At 41.7% G+C, this 25989-nt stretch overlaps 1 protein-coding gene across 10 annotated transcripts in view; it reads left to right on the top strand.

Moving 5' to 3' along the window:
• The first annotated feature begins 210 nt into the window (after positions 1-210).
• Positions 211-25989, top strand: part of EPS15L1 (epidermal growth factor receptor pathway substrate 15 like 1) — a 53366-nt gene continuing 27587 nt past the window's right edge. For 3 of the 10 annotated variants that reach the window (XM_039338448.1, XM_039338447.1, XM_039338449.1), the window contains exons 1-20: positions 286-376; positions 5057-5098; positions 6790-6879; positions 8309-8356; positions 8665-8760; positions 8964-9020; positions 9865-9990; positions 10970-11029; positions 11368-11604; positions 12464-12621; positions 12830-12986; positions 13960-14022; positions 14619-14704; positions 16988-17060; positions 19382-19543; positions 20274-20471; positions 21553-21717; positions 23056-23167; positions 23759-23809; positions 24785-24921. In XM_039338448.1, coding sequence (XP_039194382.1) covers positions 341-376; positions 5057-5098; positions 6790-6879; positions 8309-8356; positions 8665-8760; positions 8964-9020; positions 9865-9990; positions 10970-11029; positions 11368-11604; positions 12464-12621; positions 12830-12986; positions 13960-14022; positions 14619-14704; positions 16988-17060; positions 19382-19543; positions 20274-20471; positions 21553-21717; positions 23056-23167; positions 23759-23809; positions 24785-24921 — 2154 coding nt within the window. In that variant the 5' untranslated portion in view covers positions 286-340. Of the gene's footprint in view, positions 377-5056; positions 5099-6789; positions 6880-8308; positions 8357-8664; positions 8761-8963; positions 9021-9864; positions 9991-10969; positions 11030-11341; positions 11605-12463; positions 12622-12829; positions 12987-13959; positions 14023-14618; positions 14705-16987; positions 17061-19381; positions 19544-20273; positions 20472-21552; positions 21718-23055; positions 23168-23758; positions 23810-24784; positions 24922-25989 lie in introns of those variants that run through there. The other 7 variants (XM_039338451.1, XM_039338445.1, XM_039338452.1 and 4 more) reach the window with 5 other exon arrangements.

Genomic DNA, 25989 nt, shown 5'->3' with positions numbered 1-25989 from the left:
GGTGAATACTCTAATATTGCCATATCCTAAAAGGGGTAGAATCTGTGAAAGGGTTGAAAAGGCCTGTTCTGGGCGGTAGCAGCAGCACCGCACACGCCCCTCCTGCATGTGCGGAGCTGGGCAGGCTGCCCAGGGCGGCGCCTCCCAGCAGGAAAGCAAGTCAGGGGCCAAAGCATCCTCCGCGGACCTTCAGAGGCGACGCTGCGCGGGGATTCTTTCAGCGCTTCCTCGGTTGGCCGCCTGGTGGCGCTGTCCCTGCGTTCGCTGTTGCTGTACTCCTCGTGGCCACGCCCTGTCCGTCTCTGGCCGCTCCCCTCCCAGGAGGAGGAGGAGGAGGAAGATGGCGGCGCTCGGCCCCCTCGGCGGCGGCGCGCAGGTAGGGAACCAAGAGGAAGGGCGGCGGAGGGATGAGAAGGGAGAATGGCGGCGGGAAGAAGGGGAGGAAGAGCAGTCGCAATTCAAGAAAGCAGAGATACTCCCGCCGTGAGTCAGAAGCAGAGTCGGTTGAAGGGAAGGCAGCCACCACCTCCCCACAAAACATGCGACCTTGATGGGAGGTGGTCTCTCGGGCGGGAGGGGCGTCCGTTCTTTTCCTTCCCAGGAAAGGACGGAGCGTCGGGCGCTGACGGGGAGGGACCGGCAAGGCCAGTCGTCCTCGCCGCCAGAAAGGGGTCAGGCAACTCAGCCCTGATAGGGGACAGTTATGCTGCCTCCAGGACTGGGAGGCGGAGGGTCCCGTCGCCACCCTTCAGGGTCACGGCCCAGAAGCCCCTTCTTAATACACAAGTAACCTAGCCCAGCCTACCTCACAGGGCTGTTGGAAAGAAATCTTGTCCGCGAGTATAGTGGGCTTGGATGCTACAGTGGAGAAGAGAAGGGGCTGGAAGTCCTCTAGGCCGGGATTTGATTGAAGGACCGCTGTTGCACAGCTTTTGCTTGTGTATAGAGTGGGTGTGCTTGTTTGGAGAGATGCTTAATAGGTGCTGAAGAGTTTAAGCGCTGCCAATTCAAGCCACAAAAACATATTTTCCTAGAAAAGCAGGACTCAGATGATGCAGTTTGTACCCTTGGATGTTTCCAGAGGTAGAACCCAGCTAGAACTGAACATTGAGAATTTACTCAGTTTAAACACTGGGAAATTTGGGAAGCTCAGTACAGAACCAAAAGACTGAAGTGGGACCAATTTGAGCAGATGGTGTCTTTCCTTCGGGGAAAACATTACAAGCTTGGTGAGAGAAACCTAGAAATTAAGCCAAATAAAAATCATTTCCAGATAAAGATGGGTGTAGTCAGGCTGTAGACCTCACAGCTTATGCTCTGCTTTGTCCAGCATTTTAGTGGCCATCTCGGGAAGTATGAGGATTTTTTAGGGCTTGTATTTCTCAATGAATAACAAACAGTTTAATAATGACATATAAGCAATCAAAATATATCTGAGGATCACATTGTCAAATAATAGCATATGGAATACTGTACATTTTGTAAGAGAAGGCCAAAACATCATAAAGTTATTTGGCAAAAAGCTACACACTGCCACCAAATTTAAAAGCCATGTTAGCCATAATGTAAAAACTTACTAAGGATTAAAATATAATCATTACAAAGTCCTTGGAGAATACTGTCTTGAGGACCTGACTGTATTTGTAGACATGGTGCCAACAGATCTTCTTTGGAGAAAATAGTCTGTAACCTGCAATAGTTGAAGATACTTTTTTGATGGCCTCATAACCTGCAGCCTAATTCAGGTGCCATTAAAAAGTGGCTCAATGGCCTATAGAAGCTGCCTGGATTCTGCACTGAAGTTCAAGGGAAGTTTCAGTTCCCTAGGCAGCTTCAGCCACAGAAGAATTTCCTTACTAGATTGGAGGAATGTTGCAAGGAATGGAATTTAGTGCAAGGCTGGGGAGAATATACAATGGCCTCTGACACTGAGCTGCCTGTTCTGCCGGATATGGTCTGTCACAATAAGGGAGGGGTTTTATGCAACCCTGGATGATGAACTCTGACTGGTAGGGTTACATGGGGAAACATAATCCAGGATTGGTGTGTTCCCTTCTGTCTTGGTTAAAGTCAGAAGTTTGTGTACAGCAATTCTTAGTAAAAAAAATAGGAACAGGTTCCTAGGGATAATTGTTAACTAAGGACCTCTTGAGCAAAAATTCAGTCATGCCAGGAGACAGATGTTTTAATTATTCTAAGAATGTAACTGGGCTTTAATGAGGCTTTTCCCCCCCAAATGAAATAGTACACAGTAAACCTTCAGCCATAAAAGAAGGTGGCAGAGGGATCTCTGGTGTATGGAATGTGTCATGAGTACTCAGAAAAAGAAACATTTATATCTTTCTCTTGGAGGGAAGCTGATCCAGGGATCTATGTATATGAAAGGAAATCCAGCAATCTCCGTATAGATAAGGCGTAGATTTGTTGCATGCATGTTAATAAATAATGTTGCTAAGAGCATTCCTTCTGAGCTTATTCTGGTTCAAGAGGGAATCATATGCCTGATGCCAAGTGCTGTTTTCCAGGCTCCTTTTTTGGACACGGACCCAAAGTCCTTAGAACCCTGAATACTGCTTCTGCCCAGGCTGATTTGTATTCCTGCAAAGTTAATGGCTGCTGTCTAGCAGAGAAAGTATCTCCATGTTGGCTCTGCTTGCAGAAAAGCCCAGAACCACGCATAGCCCAGATGTCAAGCACAACCAGTCAGTTATAAATTGCTCTTTTCAGAAAGGGTGTTTTGAAGCCAAGCGCTTCTGGAAGCTTTGGATGCATCTCATTCTGGCTTGTAAATTCCAAGGGGCGTGCAGAGGAAGAGGCCCAGGCAAAATATCCTCCCCCTTGAATCCTCTGGGTCTCTTTATTATTTAATGTCGACCTTTTTCCCATCCTCCATTTTTTTTCTGATATAATGAAAATTGGTGATAGGCTGAGGTATTGCTCCTAATTAGACCAGCCTTGCAAATGTTTTTTATCTACCTAATAATAGATTATAGAAGGCACTTTCTGGTGTTCTGATGTATTTCCCTGCAAGTTTACACACAGATGATGAATTTATTGATGCTGTAGACTCTGCCAATTACAGAGATAAAGAGGAGTTTTTGTCTAGGCTCTATTGAGTAGCACTTGTTGAAGAGGATGTATGTGGATAGCTTTTGTATGAGGGATTGTAGCATCCACACATGTCAAAGATATCACATGTTCATTGTGGGAAATAGAATTGGTTGTTGAACACCAGGATTCTGTAGGATGAGAACTTGTACTGGGCTGCCCATTAATCAGAGCTATTAGTTACAGCTTATCATTTGTCTTGAGCAAAAAGAATCTTTTTTGACTTTGCATTTCTTTCCCACCCTTCAAGGCAGATAAAATTTGGATTTCTGTCTCTTGCTAGAGAACCAGAGGAAACATTGTTGATATTGACCATAGGGATCATTGTTGGTGATTTTGCATAGCATTAAAACCAAATGGTAGGCCACAGTTCTGCATAACAGAATGAGTATTCATGATGATATGTGGTTAGCCTTTATTTTACACATTGGATGATGAAGGAATCATGAAGATAGCTGCATAGCTCTTCTTGATTACCCTACACTGTGAGTTCTGTTTGCCTTTCAGGCAGTAAAGAAGAATAAAAGAAAGTCATTCAGTTAAGCCTGAATTGGGGTTCTTGAGACTTTCCAGAAGGACATATCTGGGATACAGCTCCCATTATCACGAATAATTGGTCAGGCTGTCTGAAGCGGATTAGAACAGAAGTCAAATATAGATAGATGGTTTGTAGAAGGGAGGCATATGTGTATATTAGTAGTCCTTGACATACAACCATTCATTTAGTGACCGTTCAAAGTTAAGTGGCACTGAATAAAGTGACTTATGACTGTTTTTCACACTTACGACCATTGCAGTATCCCTGTGGTCACATAATCAAAATACACACAAGTCAAGGACTACCAGAAATTATACCAACCAATTGTGCAGAAAGCAGAAGTAAAACTTATTCATTGTTTGGGGATGGGGATGTTTGTAACTTAGCAATATCAGAATGAGGGATGGGGTGAAATTATGTGGCAATTTTGCAGTTTACCTGAACTGTGTGATAATGGTATTCTAGCATTGCATATTGAGGATAAGAGTGGAACTTCCATGTGCTCCCTCTCTTGTTTCCATAGCATTCTGTTCCCATTTTGAGTTTCAGGGCTTACTCCTGGTCTTGTGAAAAAAAATATTGTTAGTTCAGTTTCTAAGTGATAGCTTCTTAATGCTTTGTTGTCTCATTCTATCTTTGTTAAGCTCAGCCAAGGTGGCTGTCTTTCTTCCCTTTTCATTATAAATTAACTGAAATAAGAAGAATATGCAGTAACTAATATATTTTTTAATATTATCTGTATTTATCATCCACTACTGGATCACCATGCAGCTACTGTATGCTTTCTCAGAGAAAGCCAAATATTGCTTTTGGGTGTTATTTAGACTGAACTCAAATGAGAGAGCAGTGGGAAGTCCTTTAAAACAACTGAACTGTCCTTGAGCCTGTTTAAAGAAAGAAATGTTTGTCCATTGATAATTCTTTGGAGGGCAAGTGAATGATATGTTATTGCAGTCAGAAAATGAGAAGCTGAGATGGTAGGCAGCATCTTTAGACCTGTTCTGGCTAGCTACAAATGATCTGATGCGATTCCTATGCAAGACCTTTCAATTTTATTCATACCTGTCCCTATTATTGTACTAAGTCATTTCTTCAAAAATAAAATAAAATGGTGGTGGGATATTTTTAGAAGGTTCCAAGCAGAAATAGAGCTGGACCTATTAAAGCAGGGGTCCCCAACCCTCAGGCTGCAGCCCACTACCGGACCTTGAGCCTTTTGGAACTGGGCCGGTAGTGGACAGCAGGCGCGCGTGCCTGCCTCTTGCTTGTGCACTTTACCACCACTTGCGTGGAACTATTCCCCCCCCCCCCCGCCGCCAATCCGCAAAGTTGTAGAATTCTGCATTACAATGAATAGACCTGGCTGTGTGCGAGAATAACTTTCACCTTGCATTTCCCTCTTTTTTTTAGCTCTCTGTTGGTAACCCTCTGTATGAGACATATTACAAGCAAGTAAGTGTGCTACATTTCTCCTTTTCTCTCTCCCTTGAAATCCTGCCTTTTTTCTTATCTATTGGCTAATATGAGCACCCAGCATATTTGTTTTATAGACATTGTGCTGGTCTATTAGAAAGTAAATATAAAATTTACAAGTTTGTTTGATATTATAAAAGCCAGCATTGATTTATGTATTATTATGTCAATTTATATTGCTGCCCATCTCAGATTCATGAGTCTGGGTTGTAGTTTTTAAGCTTTTTCTTGCACCCTTTGAATCTTTCTGTGAGTGAGCCTGGCTAACAAAACTCTTTTAAAGTGAAATAAGGTCGTGGTTTGATCTATTTAAATTAGTTCCCAAAAGAAACCAAGAACAAGCTGTAATGCTAAGTAAATTACAGATAGCATTGTCTAGTAAAGAAAGCAAGAATAACATACACCAATATGCTGCTGATGCATTAGGATACTAGAATTGTAATGAATTTTAACTTCATGTCATGTACGATAAAATGTAATAGCATGTAATGCTCATACTTTGATGAAGCCCTGTCAATAGGTCACTAAGTATAAATTAAAAAGTTGCTTGAATTTACCCAAGCATAGATGAAATTATTCAAAAGATAATCAAATTACCTGTAAACCCTCTTACTTGATTCACTGTGGTGGGAAAACATATTGAATGTATAATAACAGTTTACCTACTTTAGTCAATTATAGGTCTGTTCTTCCAGTACTATATAAGAACATTTACCCTATACACAAGATATCCATAACTTTTGATATGTCACTTAGGACAGGGTGTTCAAAGTTTTTAGCTAGTGAATGCATTTGGAATTTTGAGACGTGTTCTGGGTTCTGCCATAAAAGGGGAAATGTTTAATTCACAAAATGATTGCCATGGCGGCATTGTGAGCCCCACTGAGCCTGGGGGGGGGGGAGCTTGGAAGGCACAAGGAAGAGGTCCCCTATCTACAGAGTCTCCTACTATGTTGAGAACTCAAATCTAGAACACATACATCCGTAACAGACCCGACCTTGTTAACTTCAGATCAAAATGTAGCAACAATAAGGCAAGCTCAGATCCTGCAAATTAGCATTTCTACTTCCATATTATGTTTTCAGCAAAAATTTATACTTTAATCCAATATGTGGGAAATCTTGTATTACCCGCATTCTGAAATCAGAAGAAATTTACTTCAGTTTCAAACTCAGTGTAAACAACTCAGAAAGCATTTAAAGCAATGTCAGCCGAGATATTACAACCTTTGGCACCAAGCCTGAGTTATTGCAATTTATAAAAGAACCAGATTGAACGCCAAACTTTGTATTAAAGAAATAAGATTAGAAGATTTATATCATGTCAATAAAGATCTATGTTGTACTCAGCGTTATGATGATGTTAATTTCATCAGAATCTTTTAATAATTCAAAATAATGAGGCTAAACTAAATTGAAAAGAATAGTGGATGAAAGCATTCTTAAGAAGTATCTTAACACATTCTTGTAGAGGTTATAGTAAGAGCAGAACAAGCCAACAGAGGCCTAATTTCAGTGGGAAATAGGAGGTAGCGTGATTATTTATCATGTTTAAACCATTTATATAGTCCCCATCTTATGAGTTGGCCCATAGTGAGGAAGTGAGATAAAAGTGGCTTGTTCCTTTCCTTTTTGGGGTGTTTGCTGAAGAGTTAATATTTTCTTTGCAGGTGGATCCAGCTTGCACTGGCAGAGTTGGGTCCAATGATGCTGCTCTGTTTCTCAAAAAGTCTGGCCTCACGGATGCTGTCCTGGGGAAAGTAAGTCAGGCATCTTCTCCATTCTAAATGCCAGAGGAAAATACATGTTAGGGAAACCATTTGCAAATGTACGTTCATAAACAATCTCTGGAGTCACAGGACACAAATGACTGCCTGAATCCCTGAAGGAACGCTGCTGCCTTTCTGGCTTTGGCAGCTGCTTTCAGCTAAAACAAATGTAAAAAGATGAGAGAGAATCCGTTGGGAAGGTCTTAACTCTCCTCTATAAGATGACTCCAGGTCACCTTATGGCAGTGGTTCTCAACCTTTTTAATGCCGCGACCCCCGGTCGAGGACTACTCAACCGATCGTAAGTCGAAGACTTTCCCTGCCCGGGAGTGCCGCGCATGCGTGGTGCCGCCCCCTGCGCCGGCTGAGGCGTAACTGGCAAGGGGCAGCGACGGAACAGGCCAACCACTGGCTGGGCCACCAGCTGGCCCAGCCCAAGGGAGGTAAGGCACCCGCCAGGCCCCACGCGTGCCAGCAACCCTCCCTGCGCCCGCCGGTCTCCCACCTCCCACCCCTGGCCCTCTTTTACTTACATTTTTAGTAGTTGCTCAGCAGGGAGGGGTGGAAAATTCCAGGCAGCTCGCCTTCACTGCAGACAACGTGCAGCACCGTTTGCAGAATGGGACTTTTGGCGGGCTCAGCAGGGCAGAGACAGCCTGGACAATTCCTATTGGCTTTTGAAAGCCAATAGAATTATACTCTATTCAAGAGAGTCTATTCTATTGGCTTTCAAAAGCCAATAGAATAAAAGGGAGTAGCACAACTAAGGAAAAGGGGGAAAAATGGCGGACTGCATTGTTTGGCGACCCCCGTGAAATGGTCGTTCGACCCCAAATGGGGTCCCGACCCACAGGTTGAGAACCACTGCCTTATGGGGAGATGGGTGGCATAAAAATGTAATAATAAATAAATAGAAAATACTATTTACCAGCTATGCTGGCTGGGGAATACTGGGAGTTGAAGTCCACACATCTTCAACTTGCCCAGATTGAGAAACAGTGCTTGCTATTATTTATTATTAAGCACCAAATTTCTTCCCGTCACACATGAGTCATAGTGACTCATCAATTTATAAACCATTTTTGTGTTTAAAATATATATCTGAAATGATACTAGCAAAGATAAAGGTTTTAAAAATAATCTGAAATATATTAGCAAAGATAAAGGTATGAACAATTCTTTTGTACCTGCTACCTTCCGGGTGCTTGATGGGCTCTAGATCCCATTAATTTCAATCCTTAAATTAGGGATGTCACTGTATATAAGAATAAAGGCAGAAGAAAATAATACAACGTTGGACGTAGCACTTCCTGTCTTTAGGAGGAGCAGATTTGAAGAGGCAGATTACTTTCTGTCTCTATTTTGAAGTGATTTTGTTCTAAATTGAATGATGTCAGCATGTAATTTTGTATATTCATAGATATGGGATTTAGCAGATCCAGAGGGCAAAGGATTTCTGGATAAACAGGTATGTGAGTATATCAATTTTGAGATAAAGCCGCCTCCATCTGTTGAAACCTCTCCTTTGAAATATCTGGGTTGAAATTAGGGCCTCAACTCCAGTGTGAATGTCTGTTTGAAAAAGTGGAACACACAATTAGGTCTAGTTCTGCCTGAATATCGAGACAATGCTGTCCCTGAATGTCCCCCAGTCTGGTAAGCGAGCTGGACAGTCTATTGAAGAATGTTCTTTTTCATGAAAATAAAGGTACACATTGGGCTTGTGAACAGTGGGCCTTTCCCCCCTCATTCTCCTTGCTTTTCTGTCTCGTTCAGGGATTCTTCATTGCGTTGCGGCTAATTGCCTGTGCCCAGAGCGGCCATGATGTCATTCTCAGCAACTTAAATTTGACGTTACCTCCTCCAAAATTTGTAAGTGTTAATGTTGCCTTGAAAAGGGCTGTTTTTGACTGGAACATAAGTGGTCTCTGACAGATACAGAATTTAGAGTTTTTGGTTTCCTAAATTTGGTCGATAAACTTTATGACTTGGGGCTTGGTTGCCTGAGTTAAATATTTCTATATCTCAAAGGAAACCATAGGGAGTGCTTTGATGTATTTTATTTGTTATTACAGCACGACAATACAAGCCCCCTGCTGCTTGCTTCCGCAGATGCTCACTGGGCTGTCAGAGTAAGTGTCCAAGAGAAAAGTATCCAGTAGTATCCAGTAAGGAGACCCCTTTCTTAATTAAGCTTTTTAATTTAATTTGTGCCTCAATTGAACTCTACTGTATATTAAACTGAATGATTAATACCAATTTCATGTAAGTTACTGTATGCAGCACGAAGCTGAATTTACTGTTTTCCTAGTTGCGTAATACTACCTATATGCAACATTTACCAAAGAATGTATGCAACATTTACAAACTTTAACAATAATTTCAGGGAACTTGCAAATATTCTTTATAGTTAGTCCTCATTTAGTGACTGTCTCATTTAGCAATTATTTGCAGTTACAATAATGATGAAAAAATAACATTGCGACCAATCCTTTCATTTACGACCTTTGCAGGTCTGTAAAGCATAGGAAAGTTGAAATAAGATCATAAGCACTGTCACAGTTTCACTAAGCAACTGCTTTGCTTAATGACCAAGTTGCTGGTTGCAGTTGTGATTGTTAAATGAGGATTACCTGTAGCACTATTTTTTTGGTATTTCCAGGTGAGACTTTTACTATGCAGTCACCCTGCCTCCTTCACAAAATGTTACAGGGAATCCAGACAATGTTATCTTCCATTTGAAACTATCTTGTGTTTTCCTCCTGCTTCTTTCACATTTTCTCCTTCCAGAAAGATTCATTGTGGAAGAAAAGATAGCTATATAACATAATTTTTGATTAATAGACTCTAGTACTTGCCCATACGAAAGCATGATTTAATATAGAAATAGAAAACTGAATTCAAGATAATGTTTTGCATTCTGTGGAAAACAGCAGCTCAGTATAAACCGATTTTAGTCTGTTCCTTCTTAACTAGGTAGAAGAGAGGGCCAAGTTTGATGGCATTTTTGAAAGTCTTTTACCTGTCAATGGTTTACTTTCGGGAGACAAAGTGAAGCCAGTATTGATGAACTCCAAACTACCTCTTGATGTCTTGGGACGGGTGAGTAAAATTCTCCCTTCTTTTTTAGCTGTATGATTTGAGTGCATTACTTCGGCCTGCTTTGAATTAGGCAAATATTTGTACTAGAGTAAAGCAAGATTGGATCCTACCCAGAATTTCAAGCAATTTGGGCTCTTAAAATTCGGTTGTCATGGTTCCGACACATGAAACTCTTCAAAGAACTTTGAGGCATTGTTTACCTTAAAGAAACTTTATTCGAGCAGCATAGCATCGGCACATACATAAGTGAAGCCAAAATCTGGATTCCCCTCCCTTTTAGCACATAGTATCAAACACAATCCCCTCCTCTAATTAACAGTCATAAATCACATTCTCCTCCAATTAGTTTGAAATGTAGGCTTTCCCTCCTGTTCTCCAACCCACCATTTCTTATCTCTTATTTCAAAAGCCCTGAGTTCACACTAGTACAATATTGTTATGTCTAACTAACTCCCATTACATTCCTCCTCCCCACCCCCCATCCCCAGTATCATCTAATTCTAAGAGTAAAGCATAAGAAAGAAAAAGGCTGCATCTCCATATGTTGTGAAAGCAAGAACACCTGATGTTAGCAGCGTTGACATAGTTTCTGGTTTATTTATTTTGCTGCTTTAAAGAATGAGGGAACTGAGAAATGCTCAGTTGAAAGACCTGTATCCAAAAGCAGATTGCTCAAATATTAGTCTTGCTGACTCTTTTGCATGTGCTTTTAAAATCTACTATCATGCTTCTTGCCTTATGTTTTGCTGCTAAAAACGTTATTGAAGTTTTTAAATTGTTAGTTAGGCTTAACAGTTAAGCTCAGGTAATTATTAGACTTGCACATGGGGTACAGAAAGAATTAACCAGCTGAATAAAAAAAAATCTGGATTATCCATGATAAACCATAATGAAATGTCTTTTTAAAAAAAAACAACATTCCTTTCACTGCTCTTCTGATACATCCTTTTCCCTTGCATTTGTGTCCAAATGGTTATAGGTGTGGGATCTCAGTGATATTGATAAAGATGGGCACCTTGACAGAGATGAGTTTGCCGTGGTAAGTTTGCTATGCTTGCTTTTGTCATGTAACCGAAAGGGATTCCTGAATGCCTCACCTTCAGGGTCAGGGACAGGGTTATGTCCCAAGTCCTCATTTCTATAGAAGAGGCCGACCACAGTAGGAATCCACAATATCAAACTCCTTGGTTAGTTTTCCTTTTCCCAGGGTTCTATCCACCTCTGTTAGTCCAGCCTCCCTCCCTCCAGCCCTTGCCTGACCTGCTCTCTCATGCTTGGCACTACCTCTCCGCCATCTTCCCCTCCTCCTCCTCCTCTTCCTCCTCCTCCTCCTCCTTGTTGCCCTCTGCAGACGTCTTTTCCCTCTGGGCCTTGCAGGCGATGCACCTGGTCTATCGTGCCCTTGAGAAGGAATCCGTCCCCTCTGTGTTGCCCCCATCTCTTGTTCCACCTTCCAAGCGGAAGAAAGTGCCAATCTTTCCTGGGGCAGTGCCAGTTCTTCCAGCCAGTCCTCCCCCAAAAGACAGTTTGCGGTCCACTCCGTCACACGGCAGCGTCAACAGCCTCAACAGCACAGGAAGCTTGTCCCCCAAACACAGCCTGAAGCAAACACAGGTAGGTGTAGCCTCTAGCAGAGAATGCAAGCATATTGTGCAAAGGTGAGCCTTCCCCCCTCTTTTTTTTTTTTAAATTGGAGTGTGTATGTGTAGAAAGGATTGTGTCTAGGATATCTTTATATTTGTGGCATGTAAGTATAATGGATCTGACTAGAAGTTTTTTAAGTACAGATTTCTGTACTTGTGCTGAAATTGATCTTACGTCCATCCAACTCTGTATCCTACTTCAAAAATGACTACTTGGTTATCTGGAAAACTCCAAATAGTGGACAAGACTGTTCTTTCATAGAACTCCCCAGCAAAAGCATTGAGAAGCAAATTGAATATAGAGCCTCTACAAGCGACTCTTAGAGTGGCCATCACTTGAGATCTTTCTAAGGACGAATGTTGGAATGGCAAATCTGACAATCATGTTAAGCACAAGCTTGGGAATGGTGCTAGTTGAGGATGCAACCTGCAACTAGTCTTTCTGACTTTAAATGCTGGTCTCTAGCTCTGCATTATCAATGTAACTTGGTAGAAACCTCTCCTTAGCAGGGAGCCTGCAATGCTACCAAATTGCTCAGGGTGGATGATTTCTGGGATTGAATGGTGAAGAAGCCTCTTCTCAGGACCTTTATCCAGAATAATTGAAAAAAAAGTAGGTTAAAACTATAAGCTTAGTTTTTAGATAAATTTGTATTTGTGAAGACTGAGGAGTACTGGTGAAACTGGAAGGAGTAGTGACACGCAGCCAACGGTTTTTCTGCCCAAGTAACTTGGGAGAAAGTTGGTGGTGGGATGCTTTGTCTGTATCTTCTTACATGACTCTTTCATCTGCAAAACCAGTCAATTAAGAGGCTCTGTTCTTAATTCAGCCGTCTGCAAACTGGGTGGTGCCACTGACTGACAAGATTCGCTATGATGAAATATTTCTGAAGACAGATTTGGACCTGGATGGCTTTGTGAGCGGCCAGGAAGTGAAGGATATTTTCATGCACTCGGGGCTTTCCCAGAACCTCCTAGCACACATATGGTATGGATTTTTCTTCCCTTCTCTCTTCTATCATAGGAGATGATATTTTCCAGTCGAAACTACTGACGTTCTTAATGCCACAGACACTGTCTTGAGATTGAATTAGCTGTGGAATCAGCTGAAAGCTTCTGAGATACTCTGCATCTCTTGAACAGCAATTGTCTATTGAGCTGTCTATGGAAGCAGTCTGTTGTTGTTTTTCTGGCAGGGCTTTGGCTGATACAAGGCAAATGGGAAAGCTCAACAAAGATCAGTTTGCACTCGCCATGTACCTCATTCAGCAGAAGGTCAGCAAAGGCATTGACCCACCACAGGTGCTGCTCCCAGATATGATCCCTCCTTCAGAAAGGACCACTCCTGTCCAGGTGAATTCATAGCATAGACATCTATTCTGACACTCTCATGGGGGCCTTGCTTCCCTTTTCCTCTGGCAACTGATATGTTGCGGGGAAAAAGTTCTTACATCTGTTTACTGTTAAATGGTTTTGTCTTCCTGTTGCCAAAAACATGGGACCATATTTGGAGCAGGAAAGATAGCCCTGTTTGCTGCTGATGCTTTTGTTTTGAATCTATATTCTGCTAAAGCTCTCGGAGCTGTTTGTAACCTTCAAACGGGAAAAAAATTATTGAACCAAGGTAACCCGAATGGACTAATTTACACAATGCTCAGACTTCTGTGGGAGTAAAATTTTGGAAAGTTGTGGCCACTTCAGGACCTCCATGTTTTCTGACTACACTTCCCAGGAATCTGTAGGCTGTGTGATGGGAGGCAAGATGGGAGGGATACATCTCCACCCTCTTTCCCGTCTTCCTTTGGCCTCTGTGCCCAATTGCTTGATGAGCGGGCAGCCATTAACTGCTTGGAACCGAGGCCGAAATTGGCTGTGTCCACTGAGGGAAGGATGGTGACTCAGATACAATTTTTCTAGTGGTGTGATGCTCTTATTTGTTCTTCACTCCCTCCCTGCAAAGTGTCAGGGAGTTCTGCAGGCCAGCCAAGGAGGAGGCGGTGGCAGCTTCATCAGGCTCTCCTGAGGGGAAGGGAAATGGCACAAGCCTATATTATATGTAGGAAGAAGAATGGATGGCCTAGTATGCATATAATGATCCCCGAAGGGCAGTGCCAGGTTTCAGCAGTTGAAAATCTGGCTCTTGCGAACTGCTGTCTCTAAATCATCATGGCCCAGATGCAGTGACCTCACCCTCTTGCTTGTCTGTGCTCCTGTTCTCTTGTTTCCTCTTCTCTCTGATTCTGTGGGAAACTGTGCAAGTCCTCTTGTTTCACTGACTTTCCCCAGAATTGCCTGAGCTCCTGCCCCTTTGTCCTTTTTCCTCTAGACGCTCTCAGGCTACTTGGCCTCTGTAGGAACTGAGATCTCGACACTCTCAGAAATGCGTCGTGTGAGTAAATGGGGCACTCTGAAGAACGCAGCCCCTCCCCATCAAACCTCAGGTGGCATTTGCTTTGTCCATGCAAAACACCTTTTCCCACCTCAACAGCTTTGTGGAGTTTCCCCACATGATGCAGAGGGCAGGGTGGAGGGTGGCTGATGAGAAAGGAGTGCTTCTATTCCTGAGTCATCTTAAATGATTCCTAAGAGCAGCTCAAAAACGGATAAAAGTGGATCTTGATCCAGGCGTGTTTTCTTTTGCTGGCATCCTTCAGTACTTTGTGCGATGGGGTTTTTTTTTCTTTCTAAACTGTTTTCATCCTTGTCAGGCTTTTTTTTTTTTTTTTTTTTTTTTTGCTATTTCTGCTGCTTGACATTTTGGTTTTCTTCAAGGTGATTCACCAGCTAGGTATTTGTATAATTTAAGTGTTGCTATATCCCATACCACATGCCAGGGGCTGGAATTGTGCATTTGTAGAATGGGAATGCAAGAGACCTGCCGCGTGCTTGAATGAAAAGTACTGAATGTCCAAAATGAATGGGCTCGTGGGGCTGGGTGTGACAGGGGATCTGGCTGCTTCAATGTGACTATTTACTTTCTAACAGGACAGCTCAAGTTCTGTTGGATCAGGGGAATTCACTGGCGTGAAAGAACTGGATGATATCAGCCAAGAGATTGCACAGCTACAGAGGTAAACGAATATGTTTAGCCATAACAGAGAACAGGGGATGAGACAGTGGTCTCTTAGACAATTTCACGAGTTGCAGAGTTTGTCTTTATATAATCAATCGTGCAGCTATTTTAATATGCAAAGTGTGATGTAGGCTGTAAATGAATGGTTCTGTGTCATGCTCTGTAATTGACAGCCTCACAAGGTAGATCAGACCAGGAAATCAACTCCACAGAAAAGTCAAAACAATTTTGATTTTGTTTGGCTGTAACAGGGGTAGGCAACCTGGGCTCTTTTATGACTCGTGGACTTCAACTCCCAGAATTCCTGAGCCAGCCATACTGAGGGGAAAGGGAGAAGTTTCCAAGCTGAGCCATGCTGGATCAGGAATTCTGGGAGTTGAAGTCCACGAGTCATAAAAGAGTCAAGGTTGCCTACCCCTGGGCTATAATAATGGAATCTTGTGGGTCTGATTGTGCTGAAGCTCCTCCCCCTTCTTATATTCCAGTGAATCAGGGAGGCATTTTCCTGAGCTATTTCCAAAGGGTATTTTTCCACGTTCAGTAAAAAAAACAAAAACCAGAAAATCAAGTATTTTGTTTCAGCCCCTCTTGCCTAGACAATAGTTCCTGCACATCTCCATCAAAGCCTTCCTCCTTGCTCTCTAGAATAACCTCGTTATTGACCTTCTCTTTCATAGAATGCTGAGTGTAGCTGTGTTTTAAAACTCCAACTAATAGCCATAAACAATATAAAACTGCCATTAACCCAGCTTCAAAGTACAGGTAGTCCTCTTCTTATGACCACAATTAAGCCCCAAACTTTTGTTGTTAAGAGAGACATTTGTTAAGTGACATTTTGTGACTTTTCTTGCCACAGTTGTTAAGTGAATCACTGCAGTTGTTAAGTTAGTAACATGGTTGTTAACTGAATCTGGATTCCCCCATTGATTTTGCTTGTCAGAAGGTCACAAAAGGGGGTCCACTGCAACTGTCAAAAATATGAGTCAGTTGCCAAACCTCTGAATTTTGATCACGTGACCCTGGGGATGCTACACCAGTCGTAAGTGTGAAAAGCGGTCATAAGTCACTTTTTTCAGCGTTGTAACTTTAAATAGTCACTAAAAGAACTGTTGTAAGTTGAGGATTACCTGTGCATACATTATAACAACAATAATAGGAGGAAGGAGTATTAGGTGTGTTCGTTGCTTTGAGTTATTTATAAAAGCAACGAAGGCGGAATATAAGTAAGAAAAATAAAGTAAATAAAAAAATAATACCAGATGCCTTATTTTTAGCTGCAGAAGACTGTCTTTTCTGAGAATTTGTTCCGTTCCTAAGAATGAATTTGAGCTTTGACAAGCTGAGACTCTGGAGGTGTTAACAGAAAACAAGTTTTAAATTGCTAGAAATGTTCATGTTTGCGTGAATAGAAAAACTTTTTTCTTAGCAATTTAACTAGAACAGGGGTAGGCAACCTTGGCTCTTTTATGACTCATGGACTGGCTCAGGAATTCTGAGAGTTGAAGTCCACGAGTCATAAAAGAGCCAAGGTTGCCTACCCCTGAACTAGAACCACAACTTCCTCTTTGGAACTTGTTTGGAAAGGTGGTACTTTGTTGTCATGATTCAAGAACCCAAATTACTTGTAATATGCAACTAAAGTCAATGATAATTAAATATTTGTGAGAGTGTCATTCTCTAATTAGAACAAATACATCCATGATACCATTTTTTTCGTGGTTGCAATATTCAGATTTAGAGGAAAGAATTTTTACCTGGATTATTTTAAGTAAATTGCATGTCTCAGTTTGTAATATTTTTTTTCTTCCAGCCAGTCAGCGTTACAAGCCCATATCTTCTATAAAATATTTGTTTTTTTAATGTGATAGCTATGTGATCTTGCTGCATTTTAAAAAAAACAAAACTCTTGCAGATAGTTCTTAGCCTAACTTTTCATTTTTGGATAGTTATAACTTATATTGGCTAGATCAGCAGTCCCCAGCCTTTGTGGCTTGGCAGCCTGACTGGGGGTGATGGGGGAGAGGGGAACCAGGCCACAGGAATGGCAGGCTGGCACACGTGAGCAGCTCAACTTGCATAAGTGGCGGGGTGGTGTGCATATGCCCCACCACTCGCGCAAGTCGAGCTGCACACATGTGCGCCAGCCCACCACTCCCACAGCCCGGTTCCAAATAGGCCGTGGCCTGGTAGTGGGCTGCCATCTGGAGTTTGGAGACCCTTAGGCTAGATGAAGCATTATTTCAGATACATATGCCATGATTTTTGTTTGTTTACACTGTAGAGAGAAATATTCTCTGGAACAAGACATCCGAGAAAGAGAAGGAGCTATTCGACAGAAAACCAGTGAAGTTCAGGTAATGCTATGAATGGCCGAGTCTGTCTGTTTGTTCTTATCAGAACCCTAGTTCAAAGGTGATAAGACAGTGATGGCGAACCTTTTAGAGACTGAGTGCCCAAAACCCGCCTCCAGCTCCCCACCCCCCTCACCCCTGCCCTGCCAACTCCACCCCCGCTCCATGCTCCGCCTGCCCGCAAGGCCACCCAGATCGCCCAGGCAGCCCAGCAGTGCCATGGTGGCCACGCCTTTTGCCCGCACCCCGCAGCATCATCTGCATGTGACGGCACAAGAGTGGAGTCTTGTCCCCACTGCGCTGCTCTGTGCAGGCCACGCTCGGGGGCAACTCTCCAGGGGGGCTGCTGGTGAGGGGGGGGTGCAGGGGAGGCGGGGCTGGGGTGATGGCATACATACCCACAGAGAGGGCTCTGAGTGCCACCTCTGGCACGCGTGCCATAGGTTTGCCATCACTGTGATAAGACAAACTACCTCCCCTATTAAGGAAGATCATTTTCTTCAGTGAAAAACAGTTTTTTCTTCAAGGGCTTCTGTCTTCTCCCTCACATGTTTTTCAGAAAGAGGAAGAAAATAAGATTGTTGTTTGTTTAATAACCCTTACTCTAGAATCCAACTAGAGTATTGGAACACAAATATGAAGCAGCAATCCCTAGATTTAAAGGAGGAGTCTACATAAATCCAAAGGCCTTATTTGCTTTTTTTTCTCATCGTATAGGTGACTGCAATATTTTAGCACTGGCTATTGAAAAGCTTTTGTAGGAATTGGTGGGGAATAAGCCCTAATATCCTGGCATTTGATCTCCTTTTTAAAGTTCTTTTAGTAACCCAATTCCAGCATGGCTTCCAAAATGACAAATGACAGACAGACTTTCTAGCATGTGTGGAAGATAGAAATGTGTTTGTTTAACACATTTATATAGCCTCACTTCTTCCCAAGGACAAACTCGCTAGATAGATTTGTTCCAAAAGATAGGCATCCTGACAGAAAAGGCACATTTCCTAGGGTCCACCAGATGACACTCTTTCCTTAAAGCTAGAGTAAGGCCATTCTATCAGGCTTACTGGAATAGATTAAAACTGAAGCATTAGCTCAGGTAACAGGCTTCTCATGCCATGTAGGGCTTTAAAGACATGCATGCAATAACCCAGTGGGATACAGTGCAGTTCAGTAGCAGCGATATTGTGTGGATGCATCATGGTGTACCCAATACTGCACATGACATTGCATTTTGGACTAGGTGAAGCTTCTGAATGTTCTTCAAGGGTAGCCCCAGGTAGAGCATATTGCAATAGTCCAGTTGAGATTGACTAAGATATGAGAGGCATGAGCAGTGCCTCCTGGTCTAGGAATGGCCATAACTGGCAAACCAGATGTAACTGTACAAAAGTTCTTGTGCCACAGCCACCACTTGCTTCTTGAGTAGAAACCACAAGTCCAGGAGAACCCCCAGATTGCACACCAACTCCGCCTGAAAGAGTGTGATCACACCCAGAATTAGGGAAAATCACTACATACAAGAGACCCTAAGCCAGGGATCCCCAACCTTGACAACTTTAAGACATACTGGCTGGGGAATTCTGGGGGTTGAAGTCCACAGGTCTTATAGTTGCCAAGGTTGGGGACCCCTGCCCTAAGCCTACAGCCATTCAGTTTTACCAGGATTGAACGAAAGACAGTTCTTCTCCATCTAGACCTCACAGCCTCCAAACACTGAGAAAGTACATCAATAGCATCATTTGGACATCTTAAGGCAGAAATGAATAATTGAGTTTTATAGCATACTGATGATACTGAACAAAGAGGAGATTTAATAAAGAACTATCTGCGCCACTTACAGTCTGTCTAAAGGGATATCATGATCAATGCCTCTGAAAGATCAAGGAGATACGCTGTCCACATCCCAGGTCTGTGAGAGGTCACTTACATATGCAATCAGTGCCTTTCTGATGGTAATCTCATCCTGAAACCTAACTGCAATAGATTCACATAATTTGTTTCCTCCAGAGCCCTTCAGTGTTTCAGCCTTACTACTTCTTCAATAACTTTCCCCAACCTTTCCTCATTGGTGTCTAAGTTTTTAGTCCTTCAGGCCTTTTTATTCTTCCAGGAGGCAGAAATAATTCTTAGCTTTGATCTGGTTCTCTTTTTTTTTTCTCTGATAAATATTCAAGTCTGTGACCTTTGAAACCAGGATGACAAAATGTTATGATAATTGCTCTAGTTTATTTTGTCGATGTGTCTTTAGTATCTTCCGTGTTACATATATATCTGATGCCCTAGTTTACATCTTCATAGAGCTGTGTTAACAAACATTTTTCCAGGAACTGCAAAACGATTTAGATCGGGAAACTAGCAGCTTGCAAGAACTGGAGGCTCAGAAGCAGGATGCTCAAGATCGCCTTGATGAGATGGACCAGCAAAAGGCAAAGCTGAAAGATATGCTAAATGATGTTAGGCAAAAGTGCCAGGAAGAGTCACAAGTGGTGAGTGTGAAAGAGCAAATCAGGCTGGCTGAGTGGGATGAAATCCATTTTCAATTATTTTTATTCGCTAGAATGTAGAATATTTCTTCGAAGAATTAGAGCAGTGGTTCTCAACCTGTGGGTTGGGACCCCATTTGGGGTTGAACGACCATTTCACGGGGGTCGCCAAACAATGCAGTCCGCCATTTTTTTCCCCTTTTCCTTAGCTGTGCTACTCCCTTTTATTCTATTGGCTTTTGAAAGCCAATAGAATAGACTCTCTTGAATAGAGTCTAATTCTATTGGCTTTCAAAAGCCAATAGGAATTGTCCAGGCTGTCTCTGCCCTGCTGAGCCCGCCAAAAGTCCCATTCTGCAAACAGTGCTGCATCAGTTGAGTAGTCCTCGACTTACGACCGGTTGGGGGTCGAGGCATTAAAAAGGTTGAGAACCACTGAATTAGAGTAATGTTCAGAGAACTTACTGAACATGCTATAAGTTGAGTGATATGAGAGTGTGACCAATGTTGTAAACTTGACCAAAGTTTATACATAAATTACGCAGATAAATTTATGGCATAGAAATCTATCAACTATCTTCTCATCTGTCCTGACTAAACCTCCATCTTTGGTGGTGGTCTGCAGTCAGGTATAAGATACTGAGATGCGAAGTAGAAGGTGGTTATCAAACTCCATACTAGTTTTTAAAAATCTTTCCTGCTACCAAATCTTGACTTGAAATCTTTGTTTCAGATCACATCATTAAAAATGCAAATTCAGTCCCAGGAATCAGATTTAAAGTCCCAAGAAGATGATATCAGTAGAGCAAAAGCTGAGTTGAATCGGCTTCAGCAGGAAGAGGCCCAATTGGAGCAGAGCATCCAGGCTGGGAAAGTACAACTTGAAACAATAATCAAATCTTTAAAATCCACTCAGGAAGAAATTAACCAGGTAGCGTGAACATTTCTGATAACTAGATTCTTGTCTTCCCCATTTTGGTAACAAAGGCTGATTATATCCAATCAAATCTGTTTTGTAGATTCGGTATATTAGAACTTACCACGAAGACATTGTTACTCTCTGCTTTGAGGAAATGTGTCTAATTCTATCATTCATTAAAGGTTTTCCATTTTTGAAAGCCAAACTCCATTCCACTGGGTGGGGGTTTTTTTTTGTTTTGTTTTGTTTTGGAAGAGGAAACAATCCCTTATCTCCCTGCTTTGATTTTAATTGCAGTTTTTTTTTTCAATCTAACCTCAGATTTAAGGGGAAATTAATAAAAAATATACTCCCGGGTTTATACTAAAAACTATTCTAAATATTTTCACTAATACCGAAACCTTTTCTGATGTCATTTTTTGAAAATCGTAGTACAAGTGCAAAAAATGTGTACGCTTCAACCTTATTTTTAAAGGTATTCAGATGATTCAGTGGAGGTAGTCCTCAATTTATGATCCCACTTGGGACCAGAATTTCCACTGCTAAACAAGACATTTTTTTAAGTGAGTTGCTCCCCGTTTTCAAACTTGTTTGTTAACGGTTGTTAAGCTAATCATTGTAATTGTTAAGTGCTGCAACTGTCATAAATACATGCTGTTGTGCCCAGATTTTGATCAGGTGACTATGGGGATTCTGCTACGGCTGTAAGTACAAGAACTGGTCGTGTCACTTTTTTCAATGCCATTGTAACTTCAAACGGTCATTAAATGAATGGCTGGGAATTGAGGTATCCAGGTGAAAGTAGTCTGAAAGTTGCACCTCTTACCATTTAAGATGATAAGAAAATCTACTGTATGTAAAAGTAAAAACAATTTGGTAGTAGAACTATTTATCCAGGGAGATGGTGGATTCCCCTTTGCCTGGTACGTTCAAGCAGAGGCCATCGGTCCAGAATGCTTTAATCTGCCTTTAGTTTGGACTAAATGGCTCCTTTCAGTTTCCAGTTCTATGATTTTAGGCCTGTAAGTGGGAAGATATAAAGCTTTTTATCAGTGGTCTCTTTCTAACTTTGGTTCCATCCTTCCCCTTACAGGCAAGGAGTAAGTTATCTCGGCTTCAAGAGACCCTTCAGGAAGCCAACCAGAGCATCGAACAATACAACGAAGCCTTAAATGGACTTCACAGTGGCAGCATGACTAACCTGGCAGATCTGAATGAGGGAAACGTCCAAAAAGACCGGGGCGGGTTTGGGACCTTGGTGAGAAATGGTGCAGAATAGATGGAGTGCATGTGTACATGGCCCTATGTATGGCGGGACGTGCTTGGAGAGGAAGGAGTAGGTAAAAGGTGTGGATAAGAATGAGAGTAGTGGAAAACAACATATCCTTGCTATATTTGGCTTTGACATGCCACCCATTTCTACCCTCTGCTGCATTCTTGGTATTTTTCAACATCTTTTTCACTCTCAGATTGTGATGGTAATGAAACCTTTTTTTGAATTTAAATTGTTTACTGGTGATTCCATGAATAGAACTATCTTGTTTTTTTGGCAATCTTACGGAAATGATTTGCCATTGTTTTGGGATCATAAGTTCCAAATTTCCTAGTGATCTCCATCCAAGTATTACTAGCCAAATCTAACTCCACTGAGCATTGATATCAATTCAGGTCAATTAGTGCCTTGAGGATTACCCGACAATGGGAGCTGGCAATCTTTCTGAAGCTGGTGGGATGCGTTTTTATTTTAAAAACATCATCCTCTGAAGGCTAAAAACTATGCAGCAGTTAGCATGAGGATGGTCTTAGAGAAATGAAGAGAAACTGAAATGAATAATTTGCATTTTATTCCAATTTAGAAACTGGAAATAATCCTGCCAAATATTCTGCATTTGCTACAGATTGTAGTAGATTTAATAGAAATGCTCTAGCAACTACAGACTGGGTGATATTGATAATGGGTTGCTCATCTCTGCAGTAATAAAGTTCTTGATTTAAAAAAAAAAAAACCCTCTTGTTGGATAGCTTGTCCTGTCTTACCCATTTAGATTGCAGCTCTTTATGCTGTCCAAATATCAGGATTGTGAAGTCCAGTCCTAGCAGCTGGGTTTCAGATGAGCTGCAAGGAGATGCCCATTGGGTTGTCTCCTTGGAAAACAAGGATGTTTATGTCCATTATATGAAGATTTTAATAAGGGTCTAGTAGTGGCTAATAAGGGTCTATCCACATTGTCATTGGAAGTTCATTTTTTTAATTTAAAAATTAAAAGCTGCAAAAAATGGTTAGAAAAAGAAAATCTAATGGCTGTCATCTAGCCCTTCAGTCCCAAAACATGACTTCATGTTTTGGTGTCTGATAAATACAATTTCAGTATACAAGATAAATAAAAGAATGTCTAGAATGAGGGCTATTAAACAAGTTAAAAATTAGGGGTAAAGAAGCAGTTGTTAAAACTGGGCTAACCTTGAAACTATTAAGAGATTGATATTAATGGATGTTTATCTTGGCCACCTTAACTTTGATTGAGAGGTCCCTTGAGGCTCACACCTTCGCCTGCTGGCCATCTGATCTTCATGATCACTTTATGTTTGATTCCAGGATGATCCATTCAAGAACAAAGCCCTACTTTTCAGCAATAATGTCCAGGAGTTGCAGACGGACCCTTTCCAAACTGAGGATCCCTTCAAAGGAGCAGATCCCTTCAAAGGCAGTAAGTCTCCATAGGACAGGAGGCTGTTTGGCCCTTTAAACTCTGCCCAGACATAGAAGCAGCAGCCAATTGTTACAGCCTTCCTTGAATCTGGAAGTGAATTGACTATTTCTAATAGTAGTAATAATAATAAAGTTGGAAGGGACCTTGGAGTCATCTAGTCCAACCCCCTGCTCAAGGAGGAAACCCTATACCATTTCGGACAAATGGCTGTCCGGTCTCTTCTTAAAAACTTCCAGTGTTGGAGCATTCACTGCATCTGGAGGCAGGTTGTTCCACTGGTTAATTGTTCTAAGTGTCAGGAAGTTTCTCCTTAGTTTTAGGTTGCTTCTCTCCTTGATTAGTTTCCATCCGTTGCTTCTTGTTCTGCTTCTGGTTTTGCCTTCAGGCGCTTTGGAGAATAGCTTGACTCCCTCTTCTTTGTGGCAACCCCTGAGATATTGTTTATCACTATCAGGACATTTTAGAAGCAAAGTAAAAACACTCCTCTTGAATGAAGAATTACACCTTAAAAAGTGTTTTCAAATTCCTATTTTATCTTAGTGTTGCTTTCTATGACTTTTGATTTATGTTTCTTTCTCCTTCACACAGGCGACCCTTTTCAGAATGACCCTTTTGCTGAACAACCTCCTGCAGGAGCTGGTAAGATAAATATTTTAAAGTTTCAGATTATTTATTTATTACTTTAAAAGTTAAAAGTTTCTGTCTCTGGATGCGAGGTGCCTAGGCAGTAATATTTTTATAACAAGCCATCAAGGGAAACCATGTAATCTAATGTGAATTGTAGTCAATAGGTTCATGCATGGTGAGTAAAACTAGCCCTAATACATCATAACAAAACAAAGCATCCCATAGTTCACTGATGTCAAATTCGATTGGGCCACGTGACATATTGTGACATATTGTGGGTTTTTTTTGCCTTTGTGGAGCTGGGCTGGGCATGGCCTGCACTGATGCATCTGGCTCACGGGCCGCCAGTTTGACACTCCTGCCATAGTTAGAATAGTAGCCGTTATCCAGGAGAAGAGCCTTTTCTGCTGTGGTTCTTGTCCTTTGGAACATTCCCCCCCCCCAATGAAATCCGCACCCACCCTTTTAGCCTTCAAAAGAGACTGAAGATCTGTCTCTGGAAGCACATCATTCAGGAAGTTTTTAATGGATTAAGACCCCAACTCTGTGTATCTTGCTCCCTTCCTCCCTATCTCTGTCATTTTAAACTAATCTAATGTTACAATCCATTGCTTTAATGCTTTAATGTTTTTATTACTTTTTAATTATTGTAAGCCCCCTAGTCTCACCTCCAGGTGAGATGGGCAGCACATAAGTTGAATATATAAATAGTTAACAATAAAATGGCTATCAGATCAGTAGAGTCATAGAGGAAAGGCTATGCAGTGCAATTCCTTCTTCAGATATTTAAGTTAAAATATTCCATATACACAGTCCTGGGTCTCCTGAACACATCTAAGTGAAGTGAGCCCCTACTTGTTTGGATAGTGGATTTTGCTGTTCCTGTACTTAGAAATGCTTTTATAACATTTAATTCAAATCAGCCTTCCTGTACTTGATTTGTCTTAATCTCCTGTTAATCTTCTACCTTTAACTGTCCTACATCAGATCCATTTGGAGGTGATCCATTTAAAGAAAGTGACCCATTCCGGACATCTGTACCTGAGGATTTCTTTAAAAAGGCTGAAAAAAGTGATCCATTCACTTCAGACCCGTTCTTGCAAAATTCCACACTGCCCTCTAAAGTAAGGAGGTTTGGCTTATTCTATTTATTCCTTAGACTTTTGCCCGACTGTAGTTGAATGGTTAACAATAAAGCAAGATTAATATAATCCACAATTGTACAGCTAAAAATCTACAGTAAGAAAGCTTTAAGTTAAAGCTAAGTTATTCATATGAAAATCAAGATCATGGGAAGTGAAAGTACCATTCTGGGCTGCACTGGTCAGGCCACACCTGGGATGCAGTGTCCAGTTTTGGTCACCACAATATAAAAGAATGCTGAGGAACTGGAAACAGCATGTCATGATGTAGATCAGGGGTCTTCAGACTTGGCCCTTTTATGCTTGTGGACTTCAACTCCCAAGAATTCCTTAGCCAGGCACTCTAGGACTCTGCAGGGAGGGGGGGGAGAGAGCGAGAGAGAGCAAGAGAGAGAGCGTGCAAAGATGCTCAGTGAGGCTTCTTGCCAACAAGGGAGTACTTGCCTTAATTAAATACAGCTGGCTGAAGCCTTAATTTAAGAGGCAGCTGTGACCCACATTTTCTTGTTGGAAGCATCTATCAGATCTTCTGTGTCTGACATGCCATTGCCTCCTGGTTGTGTAAGAAATCTGAAAAACTGATTCTCAAACCAGCTGACAAATCATGTTTGGCTCTCCTGACTTTGGATTGGATCTTGAGTAGGCTTCTGTGTGCTTCTTTGAAAAATGAAATCTATTCAGGACAAGCCTTATAATCTCTAGAGACTGCTTGATTTATGCTCCTTTGCTTGTCTGCTATTTGTTTCCTTAGTCTGGAGTAAATTGCTTACTATCTTTTAGCAACTGTATGTGTTTGAAATCTGAAACAGGATGGAATACAGAAGAATGACAAAGCTTGGATGATAAATTTTGTGAAAAGCAGTTAAAGGAACTTGATATATTTAGCCTAAAGAAGAGTAGGCTAAGGAGAGATTGGATACCAGATTTCTGATGCAGGAAGGACTGTCACAGGGAAGAGAGTGTGGGTTTATTCTCAGAGCACATGAGGATAAAATAAGAAGCAATTCTTGGAAACTTTACAGAGGGATAGCCAAACATTAAATAAGGAGG

This window comes from Crotalus tigris, unplaced genomic scaffold (genome assembly GCF_016545835.1).
Source record: "Crotalus tigris isolate CLP2741 ecotype Arizona unplaced genomic scaffold, ASM1654583v1 scf7180000017701.1507938, whole genome shotgun sequence".
In the NCBI taxonomy this organism is placed as follows: domain Eukaryota; kingdom Metazoa; phylum Chordata; class Lepidosauria; order Squamata; family Viperidae; genus Crotalus; species Crotalus tigris.
The sequence above is the reverse complement of the archived record's forward strand: the minus strand, read 5'-3'. Positions and strand labels throughout refer to the sequence as shown.